Source organism: Pelodiscus sinensis, chromosome 1, assembly GCF_049634645.1.
Source record: "Pelodiscus sinensis isolate JC-2024 chromosome 1, ASM4963464v1, whole genome shotgun sequence".
NCBI classification, from domain to species: domain Eukaryota; kingdom Metazoa; phylum Chordata; order Testudines; family Trionychidae; genus Pelodiscus; species Pelodiscus sinensis.
Genome location: NC_134711.1, coordinates 150416298 through 150429276, shown reverse-complemented (window position 1 = coordinate 150429276; position 12979 = coordinate 150416298). Strand labels below are relative to the sequence as shown.

Sequence of the window (12979 nt, the reverse complement as noted above, 5' to 3'; positions counted from 1 at the left end):
GAGTAGGGCAAGGTAGCAGAGAGAAGCTCAGGCCTTATCTACACTGGCATGTTTGTTGCCAAAAACTGTCTTTTGGTGAGTAAACAGTTGGAGTGTTTACACTACAATGGGACTTATGTTAGGAAAAGCACCCAGTATGGTGACAAAAAACTTCCACTCCTGCAAGAGACTTTTGTCTTTTCCCCTCCCTTTCTTGCCAACAAAGAGCCGGTGTGGACTCTGCTGTTCGCTTTGTTGAGAGAACTGGCTTCCGCCAATATCCCGCAACACCTGTCCTGATGGCTGTGCTCAGTGTGTTGTGATCTCTGTTGTTCTGCAAGCATGCACCTCTCCCCTTTCAAAGGTCCAAGAAAGATCTGACAGCTGAGTGAGATGGTCCATTTGGGGAACAAAGAACAAATCATTTGAATGCTTCTGTTCTGCCCTGCTAGGAACACAGCAGCAGGCAGACAGCGGCTACAGGGGGAGGGCTAGAGAGACTGCTGTGCTGCTTTGACATTTCTCAGCACAGAGAGCTCACAGAGCTAAGAGGGAGTCCCAAGAAGCACTGGGATCAGCTCTGCCTTCCCACAGCACTGCACTGTGCGATGCTCACCTGCATTACTTCACTCTGTGTGTCGACAGGGGAACTAGCAATGTGGCCATGAAATGTTGACAATAGGAGGCAGAAAAACTGATCTGACCAGTTTTCACTTTTGATGACTTTTGCATGTGGACGGCACTTTTGTTGCCAAACCTTCCCCGTGTAGACATAGCCTCAGGCAGCTCCCTGCAGCTGGGGCCTTTCCCTGCATCAGTGAAAGATTCCTGGCAGCATGGGCAGACTCTGGCAGTGGAGACACCGCAGGAAAAGGCTCTGCCAACTATGCCTCACTGGAGCCTTTCCCTACTCCCTCCCCCGCCACCAGAGCTTTTCACTGCCATGTGTAGCTACACACCTCAGTGTTGATGCAGCTTGCGTTTGTCACTGCATGATGTAACTATGTGTATCCTATAGCCACCAACACTGTTAGACAAGGCTTAAGTGGGTTGTCTTAATTTTATTGAACCATTTCTATTTATCCCTGGCTACTGAAATTATCCTGGGTAAGTAGGTCTGCTTTTATGTTCTTGTGGTACACATGCAATTAGTGTATCACATTTAACAGGTTTTCTTTCTAAAACACTGCTGTAAATCAAATTACATTGCAAATTTAAGGACAAATGAAGTCAATGGATTAGTGCATGTTCACACACTGGCTGCATTTTGACCCTTATATAATGTGTTTTCTCATGTAACCTATTTAGCAATCATATTTTATTGTTTGGAACATGAGAAATTTTGTTTAATTTTTTTTTTTGAAATATCTTAATTTACATATTTTGCAAACTGAGATTGTGAAATAGTGTACAGGAAGTATATTCTTTTGGCCAGCAGCTATTCATCAGGTACTTACGTGATTTAGCATTGCAGTGTGTATTTAAGTCATAGCTTTCTCTGTGTATGTTTTATTTCTTGTTACAGTTTGTCCCAAATGGGCAAAACTCCGTAAAAACCACAAGGAGAAGAAGTCTGTGCTGATGCTGATCGTCTGCAGTTCTGCTCTCCGTTGTTTGGAGCTCATTAAGTAGGTTGAGAGCAAATGTGATGTTGAGACTGGCACCTGGTCAGAGGTTTTGTCTGGAACTCTAAACATAAAGGCAAAACTGGGACACTGTCCTTTGCTAGCCAACACAATTACAGTCTCGACTGATGCAATGGCCTTCATTCCTCCAAACCATGGTACTGTGGTATTTGGGTTAGGCTAAAGTAGAACTTAATAACTTAGCTGCACTGATCTACTGCTTTTGTTACAAACCAAAAGTAAAGTATAGTTGCTCTTAGAAAGATATACAACCCTATCACGCTTAAGAACAGATTAAATGCATAAAGATGCATAGCTCAGCACTACCATTTCGATTGCAGAGTCAGGACATTTTCATTGCAAAGTTCAACAGAAACACAGTGATCTAGAGCTTGTGTAGACCAATGCATCTGTCCTGTATTAGTGTTTCTCAATCTTTTCAGATTGGCAACCCCATATTCACCATTATTTTCATAACCCCCCCTCCCCCTTGCATTTACTAGAAAAGTAAAAAAAGTAAAGAAAATGTAGCCATGATCATAGATTGTAATACATTTTTCAGTGCCTCATATCTCGGCCCTACTTGGCTTTTGTGGGCTTGCTGCTCCTCAAGGTCACAGTTCATTGGTTAAGAAACACTAGTCTACCTGTATGAGAGGGGTAGCATTCTCTCTGACTGAATTTACTTTAACTCTGGACTTCCTCTTGATTGGTACTCCTTTCTTTTCATGTGCCTGTATATTTATAATGGCTCCCACGTACTCTGAACAGCTCTGGCTCTTATACACCATCTGAGTAGGGCTGAAGAAGACACTTTTGCTTTCCTTGTGCCTTGTGAAGCCTTGGAAATCATTTATTGTTTGATCAGGAGTCAGGAAGGCTGCTATCCTTAACGTACCACTTGACCAGGACTAGCAGACACCAGCCCTGACCTCTGTACACCCTGCTGTGCTCAGGACACTGATGTAGTAGCCCCCTGACAGAACTCGAAGGAAAGCAGTCCTGTCCCCCCCATCACCCTGCTGTGCTCTGGACATGGAATGACACTTCCTGGCCAGGAACCCCTTTCTTCCTTCTCAGCTACCCCTAGTAGGAGGTCAGTGTGGAAATTGAAATTGTCTCCTTTTGGAATTTTGAAATTTTTTACTCCCCAGTCACCTGGAAATGTGCCTGTTGCTTGACCAAAATGAAGCAGTCAGACATCAGTGTGTGCTGAGTGAAGGTTGAAAGATCCACTGTATCTCTGTTCCCTTGTGCTGCTGCCTTAAAATAAGTTCTCTCTCTCTGGCAATCACTCTGTATTACTTGGCAAATCCTGCAATTTGTAATGCCCTAGAAACTGGAATAGAACTGTCCACATTGTTCATTCTGGCACCACGCACACATACTCAGCAATGGGGCAAATTGTCACAGCTTCTCAGCCTAAGCCTCTGCATCTCACATCTTGGCATCTCCAAACAAGGGGATTAATTGAGGTGGCTGGCAAACTTGTGGGAGTCATATTCTTTCCTTTCCAAACGGATGGACAGCGGTCTCCAGGGGAGGACTGAACCTGGAAGCATTTGAGATCACATACTGATTTCCACCTTGAAGATGGAATTGGTTTACCTTTGCCCTGCTACCTCTCTTTTCCTTCACACCTCTTCCACTCAGTGTATTAAGCCAAGGCAGTTTTGGAGATAGAGCAGGCTTTTGCCCCTTACTATGACCTGGACATCACAGGGCAAAACCCTTTGTATTGGCTGCTTGCTCCGAGTGGCTGAAAACTGCTTTCTTTCCCCTATTCTCCCCTTGTACTTGATTAGCCCACAATACGTCATGGAGTGAAGAACAGAGAAACACAGTGCTGGGTTGAGGGTGGGCAAACGATGGTCATGTTTCCTCTCCTGGCTCTAGACTTCAAATGATGACAGCTGAATCTCAGCCGTGTTTCAAAATTTAAAAAACTTTCTAGTCTTCTTTGTTGTAAAGGAAGATCTTGGGGGCATTGTTTTCTTCCTGAATTCAGGAAAAAGTCTGTTTCAACGGGGGCTTTCTAAGCTCCATACTCATTTTCTCCTGCTGAGTTTATTATACAGATCGTGACATTTTCTATACGTAGAACCATGCCCCAGAACAGAGGCTCAGGACACAGGTCTGGTCTTCTGATAAACAAGTTGTGGTCCACAAATCTTGAGTGTGAATCTCAATATTACTTTGTGTAGTAAGGGTTAGGACAGGCCAGAAGAGATGATTTCTCCAATAATTGCATTGCATAAATCATAATAAAACCTTAAATTTCCAGTTAAGAATGCTTTCTCATATGCCTATAATTCAACATTGTAATTGTTCTTGTATTTAAATCTGGCAATTGATTAGATGGTAGTCTTGAAAGAAGTCAGTTGTAAAAGTACATGTCCTTTACATATTACATAAATACCTCTATGCGACAGATACATAGTCATCTCTCTTAAACTGTACCCTCTAGTATGTATGTCCTGTTGTAGCTCTTTATAAGTACCAAATAGATGTAAATAATAATTTTTTAGGAGCCTTTCAAAGCTCAGATAGGAGTCAGTGGGAGTTGGGCACCTAACTCATTTAGAACTCTTGTCTTAAACACTGACTTAAGTTTTGATTCCCTCTTGTGCCGACTGTCTATTCCTAATATGAGTTTTAATATGTGAGCTCATTTTTTAATTTATCCTCTGGTAGGTCAATGACAGCATTCAAAGGAGACTGCAAAGTTATGAAATTGTTTGCAAAACACATAAAGGTAAGCAACTTCAGAGCTAGTTTTGATAAAAATGGGTCTTTTGACATTATAAGGATATTTTTCATGCACATAGCTTCCTCTCTGTACCCCAACAACACAGTGCTGGGCATTCAACCAAGCCATTCCTCTGCTCATTCCTCAAACTCTCCTGTGTGTGTTTGTGCCACGTGAGCACTTACATTATGATCGGAACATCAGTAACCTGTATAATCTGCATGGTACCCAGGCAAACATTTTGTGCCTCAAACTAGGGATGTGAATGACTAGTAGACTAGTTGCTTCTCCTCCCCTCCTATCAGAAAGAGGCAGGAACGGGGGGTGGGACGAGGAGGAAACAAGAGGGGGTGCTTCAAAGCAGTAGTGCTACGTGGAGCCCAGGGCCAGACCCTGGGCTCCAAGCATCACTGCCACTTTGAAATGCTAGGGGGAGCACGGGGACAGCAGGGGACTGTTTGAGTCCCCCGCTGGCCCCGTGCTTCCCGCAGCGCTTTCACTGAGGCTGCTGCTACATTTCAGAGGTGGGGGCACACTTATCAACTAATCAAATAGTCAATGCAAATTGTATCAACTGTTCGATTAGCCGATTAATCTATATTTAACATGCGTACCCCAAACCAGCCTCTGATTTTGTGCCTATTTAAGAAACCCAAAACAGTATGTGTATATGTTTGCGTTCACAAAACAATACCCTCACCCACACTCATGGACATAAATCGGAGAATCAGATGCTCAGCTACCCAAAGTAAATGCCTGTTTGAGAGTACAAATGATGGGTGTGTTTTGCAAGCAAGGAAGTAAGGAATGGTGAGTGAAAAAGTTGTGTTCTATATAAATATCATCAAACAGGTGAATGTCACACACAGTATATTTCATCCTTCTCCAGACTTTGGCAGATTAGTGTGAATCCAGTTGTGCACTTAGTTCTAGAAGTCTGATTTATTTGTGGGGAGGCCAGTGCTATTCAAACCTCAGAAAAAGAGCTTGAGGTGAGATTTTCAAAGGTACAACTGACTGAATTTCAATGTTTGACTTTCAAAGGGAGTTGGACACCTCACTGCCCTTGGTGCTTTTCCCCTGTATGTATCAGTTGTACAATCTGAGAGATGAACAATATGTGTCTGACTGTCTTAGTATGTTGTGCTTTAGCTGCTACACATTAACTGCCCACGTGGATCCCGCTACCACACACTAAAAATTCCTAGTGTGCTTACAGAACTCTTAATGCATGGTAGCAGAGCCCACCTGGATAGATTTGTGCAGTGTTCTAGAATACTGTAGATTATACCCCAGCTTGCTGTGCACTACTCCCTATATTTAGACCTATCTTTACGTAGTGTTTTAAGAGGAGTTATTGGGATATTAGGAGTTTACCTCCAATGTGGAATAAAATGTTTTTAAAGAGGGAATCCTAAACACTTGAGGGATTGCTGATACAATATTTTCTTTGTCTGTCCTTGAATTAGATAAAGGAACAAATGCACATGCTGGAGAATGGTGTCATCCACTTGGGTGTAGGAACACCTGGAAGGATAAAAGCGCTAGTAGAGCAAGGTAAGAGAAGAGGCTGCAGTGGGCTCTGGTAATGGACATACTGAACTTGGCAGAATAAGTGAAACTTCAATGGAATTTGAAGGTTTTGGATGAACCTGAGCCAGTGAATTTGGGGATCAGCTCTCTCAGATATTGCTCGAATGCTGGCCAAGAATATAAGGTTGAAAAATCCAAGAAGCCAAACACATTGACTTTGACAAAAGGAACTGAGTTGTGCATAATTCAGAATTAAATTCAAGCTTTTAATGAAGAAAAAAAATCTAGATTTGACAGGCATCAAAGTCTTGAGTAGGAATTTAGTTTCCCTGGGCTTGTCACCAGTATGGTGCTAAATCAGCACCGCTGCAATCAAAACAATGGCATTGATTTAGCAGATCTGGTGAAGACAGGATAAATCGATGAGAGAGCGTTTTCGTGTTGACTTCCTTAATCTACCTCAACAAGAGGCAGAAACTATGTTGACAGGAGAGTATTTCCACTGACGAAGTATGGTGTAATCACCATGTTGAGCCCATGTGAGTTACTTCACTAAGTCGACTTATGTCTGATAACTTACGTTGACTTAAGGTGTAGTAAAGACAAAGCCCGTTTCATCATCCTTCTCTTTCCCAGTTCTAAGATTTTTTTTCTCCCATATTTTTTTGCTTATCAAGTAGATATTTGCAATAAAAACAAAATGTAGTGAAGATTTCACAAGATACTAACCATAGTCCAGTCGTGATGGTTCCTTCTTCAGGTCAATTGGCCAAGCTATATCCTGGTTGAGGGTGAGGGCTGGCTCTGGCATGGGACTCCACTGTGTCTCCCTCCAGAAACCACAGGAACAGCAAGATGTTTCAAGGTTGCTATGTTTTTGTTTTTAACAACAGTGTTACAAAAACTCAACTCAACACACATCATACAGCTGATGTTGCTGCATCGGCCCAAAGATATGTCAACAGGAAAGATGGCAGGCCAGGACCAGAAGCTGGCCGTGTGTTCTTCATGTCTAGGGCTGTTTGATAGTTCAGTACTGCAGTGGGAGGTTATTGAGAAAAAGCTAGTGAAAAAAGTTGTGGGCATCACCAGCTAGATAGGGAAGAGTTAGCAGAGCTGGCAGAGGGTCATTTCCTAAAGAACCAGCTGCCGCCTTGTCTCCTGTCATTCAGATGGAAGATGATCAAAGCCCTTCGCAATACTGCTGACCTGAAGCTCGTTTCGGGCCTGATTGTGCAAATTGCTGAGCATCCTTAGTTCCCACTGCGTGGTTCTTGCTGGCTCATGTCCTTATAATTTACCAGCTTGTCGTCAGCCATGGAAATTCAACTCCTGTGGTTTCATGAAGAGGAAGTCTGGGGAATTCTTTGCAGGCAGGATATTAGCTCTTGGCAAGCTTGGCAACAGCAGTTGCTTTGTTTTTGTGTTTATCTTCTGGAAAAGTAATGGGATTATGTGCAAGGAAGCTAAGCTTGCAGTGTCACTGCATCAGTTTTCTAACCAGCAAATGTGGTGCATAATGTTCAAAGACGTGTTGCCCTGGGAACAGGCAGCAAAGGATGAAAAAGACAAAAATCATGTGGATAAGCACGTCATGTTATCTGTATCATAGTAAGACTTGTGTTGCCCTTTCAGATGGCCTTAGCTTGAACTCCTTGAAGTATCTCATTTTGGATTGGAACTGGAGAGATCAGAAGTTGAGGAGGATGATAGATATCCCTGAGGTACACTATGACCACCTTTCTAAAAAATGTTGTAATTATTTGAACCTTTCTGTCTAGACATGGTTAATGCATGAATCCTGGGAAGTCAGGATTTTCTTCTGTTCAATGGACTTCTTTCCATTTGAAATGAACTTCTGACATCAATTCTCAAGGAACACAAAGGAGTTAGCATTTTCCCAATCATTCGGCACCCCTCGTGTCTCCAGCTCAGAACTGAGGAATTTTGTTTCTTCATTCCACATCTCATGAGCATCAGTAAACAGTTCCAATTAGGGATGTAAAATCCCACTTAATTAGTTAACTGGTTAAATATCAAATTCAACCAGTTAACTGCTTAAATAGGATCCTGTGGGTGGGGAGCTGCTTCAACCCGGTCAGGCCGCTGGTTAACCTATAACTGGTAAGTATCACCCGGTAAGGTTAAATGGTGACATCCCTAGCACTATTGTGTCCAGCTGCCCTCTACCTACTTTTCCTGCTGAGGTGTCTGTGAGCTAGTAACACTGTCCCTCCTAAAGACTTTCAGCAAGCTGCTCCTGGGGGAGAGATTCCTTAAAAAACTGAAAAAAAAAAAAAGGAAATAAGATTGAGCAATTTTTGAAGACACATTACGTGACCCCAAGATGGAAGGAGCACATTGGCCTGTTAAGTCACACTACAGCAGGAGTATGGATTTTAAGGCCCGAGGACCAGATGTGGCCCCTTGCATGCCTCGATCCAGCACCTGAGTCTCAACCCCCCTCCCCCAATATTGGGGAGCCCATACTGGTGCTCCAACCTCTTCTCCCCCCCACAGTCCCACTGCAGGGCTGAAGCAGACAAAATTTACTAGACTGGGCCCTCCCAAGCTCTGGTGTGCGAGGAGAATGTGAGGAGTGTCTTTCTCTTTCTCAGCTGGGGGTCACATCAGTGAGGGTTTGGGACTTTTGGTTTTGGTTTGTTTTTTTGCTTCCTGCTTGTGTGTGGGCCCCAACTAATTTTTCTGTGGGTCAGCGGTCTCCGATTCAAAAAGGTTTCTTATCGCTGCACTACAGCCTCCTCTAGAACAATATGGCACCATAAAGCAGCAAGTCATACGGGCCTGTAGGCCGCCGGTAGAACTTTTTCCTCCTCATGATTCCATGTGCTTCTCAGTGGCATGTTGTAGGATTCTCATTCTTAAGTGTGCGTATTTGTGCTGTTTCACATGTAGTAGGCTATATAGCTAAGTAGTATTCAGCCCAGAGAGAGAACTCCCCACTAGTCTCTTGAATCAGTATGAGAAGGCTACCTCACTCCTATGCATGAATATCTCTAAGGTGCCACGGGACTACTTGTTTTTAAAGTTACAGACTAACAGGGCTACCAGACTTTCTAAGCAGCCAGTACCTGAAGCCTCCAGAGAATAATCTGTTTGGCACAGAACACAGACTTTTTCACAAGGAAGAAAATTGTCCCAAACCACACCCTGCTCAGTACTTTAACATATTTTAGTGTGTGTAGAATCACATACCACCAAGTGAGTAAAGTTCATGCTCCAGGATGAACTACAGTGTCTGCTAAAATACCTTGAAAAAACAACTAGCAAAGTGAGTAGCTTCACTTAGTGAAGCAAAGAGGCTCCCCCTTGTGGTAAATCTGTAGTAGACCTCTCAACCTGTGAGTTTGATAGGAGTACTTGCACTGAAACTTGTAAGGATATTGATAGAAATGTAGCCGTGTTAGTCTGGTGTAGCTGAAACAAAATACAGGACTATGTAGCACTTTAAAGACTAACAAGATGGTTTATTACAAAGATAGCTTCCCCAATTATCACCTCTAATACTATTAACTCACAGACATCTACCCTTCCCCACCTCTAATATCATTAACTCACTGGCATTCACCTTCCTTCCCTCCCCCCGCATCCTCCTTCTGTTCTGCAATGTGATTTGTCCTTTTCATATGTGTTCATTTTTTTTAATTGTATCCTTTGGTATATATGGCTGTGACTATTTTCTTCCACTATTTGATCTGAGGAAGTGGGTCTGGCCCACGAAAGCTCATCATCTAATAAACCATCTTGTTAGTCTTTAAAGTGCTACATAGTCTTGTATTTTGTAAGGATATGTAAGTTAGTTGCATACTGAGGAATAGATCACAGAAATGTTAGCAAAGGGCATGGTACAAAGCTTTATGATTACAAAAAGCAATACAGGCTTATGCGGCATACAGATGGACTAGGATTTCTGTGAGTTAGCTGCAGGCAGTAAACTGCAGATTCTGGCTGATCTGGCTGGATGTGAACCAGCACTATTGCAAACCTGAGACTTAGGCTTCCTAATCATTCCTTACAGCAGTAGCAAAATAGTGACTCTAACTTTTAGTTTGCCGACAAAAAATAGTGTAAACATTAAGAATACACAATTAAAAGCTTAGGAATTGTGCAAGTTAAGGATGAGTATGTAACCCAAACTGTGCCCTTTTGTGTACCTTTTGCATTATGAAATACCCTTCAATCATACTGAGCTATCTCTCAAATAACACAATATATAAGGTTTTTCCCCTCAACGACTCTGATTTATGTATGTGAAGCATCTTGTGGCACAGTGTTTGGTTCTACAGAATATACTAGACAGAGTCCAGAAAATTGTATCTTTGGAAGGCTTTAGTAAACTGTACTCAGATACCAAATAACAGATAAAATCTGATAAAAAATCTTTAATGAATTACATTAGATGCTGGCAAAGACAAAACTTTACACTTGGATTAAAATCTCATTGAGCCAGGAATCTTGTTCTGCTACTTGTGTAAAATGTCAAGAGCACTATAAATCATTCTAAGTAATAACATGACGATGCCTGATTTTCAGAAATGGCTTCCAGTTTTTGAGCCTTCAAATGATCACACAACTAATTGGGTGTCCAGTTAAGTGAAGGTGGAAGTGATGATAAAGGTGTAGCTGCTAGCAATTCAATTAGCAGACTTAGTCAGATGATGTGCTAATTCTTTTGCATCCATAAGTAATCATGGATGAAAAATTTCACCAGTACAGTTGTGGACTAGGCAGAGGCCCTTTTACAATATAACCATGGTGGCTTCTTCAGTAACTTGTGCCTGCAGAATAACTTTTGGTTGCATAGAGTTAACAGGATGACTTACTGCATCTTATTGCCAATACACAGTACTGTTTGTTTAAATACATAGAAGCCATTGGAAACATACACACACATTTTTATAGTAGGGTATGGAAAACTCATAACCTGATTTTCAGAGGTGTGAAGTGCCCACAGCTCCCACCAAATGCCCATTTACTTCATTTCTAGGAGGGAGTGGAAAAGGCAGCAGAACAGATGGAGGCTGAGGACTAAGAGCATGCTCTGTAAGCTAGTTAAGGGCAGGGCAGAGAGCAACCCTTCTTGGGCGTGTTGATGTGCATAGTTAATTTTTCACCTGGTGGAATTCTGTGTAACCATAACTGCAGTGGAATTCCTGGCCTTGCTAAAGTGTTGTTCGATATTTCCTCTCTAATAATACCTTGTGGTATTTAAAGTAGATAAGCTCGGAAATATTCAACTAAATAGGCAGTTTCTAAAGTGCATTTTATTTCTGTGGTAAAACTTGCATTGTACGTGAAAGTCTCTCTTTTACTCAGCCTCTAATAAAACGTGTGTAGCTGAACAGAATAACTTTGTGTGTACAGAGCACGTTCAGTAATCACCTTGCTTCATGTCTTGTTTAATTTTTGTTTCCTTCAGATCAGGAAAGAAACAATTGACCTTCTGGAAATGGGGATTATAAAGCTGTGCAGAGAGGATTCTGTGAAGCTGGGACTCTTTTAAAGGTGTAACTTATGAGGATGAAATTTACAGCTGTATTTCACTTATCACTGTCTGTAATAGGCAACTGTTCAGTGGCTGACTGGATTCAGTTCTTCTGTTTCTGAGATGTTTGGCGGAAACGTGTATCTCAATGTTTTGTCTGCTTCTGGCCCTCTTATAATAAAGCAAAGGGTTTTAAGTAGATTCTGTACCAGAGATTGTTCTTGCATGCACAGTATGATATTGAAATAAGATGTATGTTGTATGTAAAACAGGAGGTGTGGGTTCTCTACTACCATTAGGATACTGACGATGAGTGTACCTGTCCTGAGTGACTCCCACAGCTCCTTCTGGCTCCTTCTCCCACTCTCCCAAAGGGACACGTCACTGTCCCTCTAGGAGTGATAAAAGCCTATGCAAGCTCTGAACATTTCTGACCCCAAAATTCCCATCATTCTCTGCTGCCATTTGGATTTGGCCATTACCGAGACCAGTCCAGAGTTAGTCCGGACGTTTTAGCCATATCGTTCTTTAAGTACCTTATTTAGTTATCCCCAACGCGTTTTCATGTGTTAGAGCGCTCTCATCCTCTATGAAACCTGTCACCAGAGCCCTCCCTTGGAAAAAGCAAATTGGCCCCATGCTTTGATAAAATCAGATTGTCCTAATATTTAGATCTTTGTCTTGCGTTCTGACTGATGTATGATCGGGACATCTTTTATCCCAATTTCAGGTGAGGAGGTGTGTGGACAAACAGGGTGAGAAGTGAATGGGGAGGCAAGGGGCGGGTGAGGAAGCAGGTGGACAGCAAGGAGGAGAGCAGCAGACGGGGACAGTGCAGGGGATGGAGGCCAAGGAGTCTAATGGGGAGGGGAGCAGCAGACAGGTGGGTGAGGCGGTGAGCAGCAGGTGGGAGGGGTTGAAGTGGTAGGCAGGTGGATAGATGTTGAGATGAGCAGCAGGTAGGCAAATGGGATATGCCAGATGGACAGTGAGACTAACAGGTAGGTTTGTGAGGAGGGAGGCAGGTGGATGGTGAAGAGGAGAGCGACAGGAGGGGGGATGAGGCGGGTGCCAGATACATGTCGAGGAGACTAGTGGGCAGGCAGGTGAGGAGGCCCTTGACAAGTAAGTGGACAGTGAGGAGAAGGAGAGTGGCAGGTGGAGGGGTGAGGAGGTGGTGAGGACACTAGTGGGGAGGCTGATTTGTTCAGTGCCCTGCACCCTCCTATGGAAGGCCCTGCCTGTCAATGCTGTATTTCATAAAGCTATATCCTGAAAATAACATTGGCTCTTGCACTCTCAGCACTGTTCATGCTCAGACAGGAAACTTTGGAGGCTGAGTGTTTCTTATGACAGAGCAATTACCATGATACCTACTGCATAAAAATGGTCTATTTGTGCACCTCTTATTCATGTAAGTAATCTCACCAGCTTCTGTGTTGCTCTTGTTAGGAAGCAGAAGCTGTAGGATCATGATGATAGTTGGGTTGGTGGTGCGCTTGCTTTTTAACTGGAATGGCGTGGGGACTTGACTACACATCTTGATTCATGTTTTTGCTTAATGAACTTGCCTAATGAGCTTCGTTT

The 12979-nt window shown here is 42.8% G+C and overlaps 1 protein-coding gene across 9 annotated transcripts in view; it reads left to right on the top strand.

Annotated features, from left to right (window-relative positions):
- Positions 1–11591, top strand: part of CMSS1 (cms1 ribosomal small subunit homolog) — a 352914-nt gene extending 341323 nt beyond the window's left edge. For all 9 annotated transcript variants that reach the window (XM_075915302.1, XM_075915712.1, XM_075915140.1 and 6 more), the window contains 5 exons: positions 1505–1607; positions 4299–4359; positions 5823–5910; positions 7522–7610; positions 11327–11591. In XM_075915302.1, the coding sequence (XP_075771417.1) occupies positions 1505–1607; positions 4299–4359; positions 5823–5910; positions 7522–7610; positions 11327–11410 (425 nt within the window). In that variant the 3' untranslated portion in view covers positions 11411–11591. The remainder of the gene's footprint in view (positions 1–1504; positions 1608–4298; positions 4360–5822; positions 5911–7521; positions 7611–11326) is intronic.
- Positions 11592–12979: the final 1388 nt, after the last annotated feature.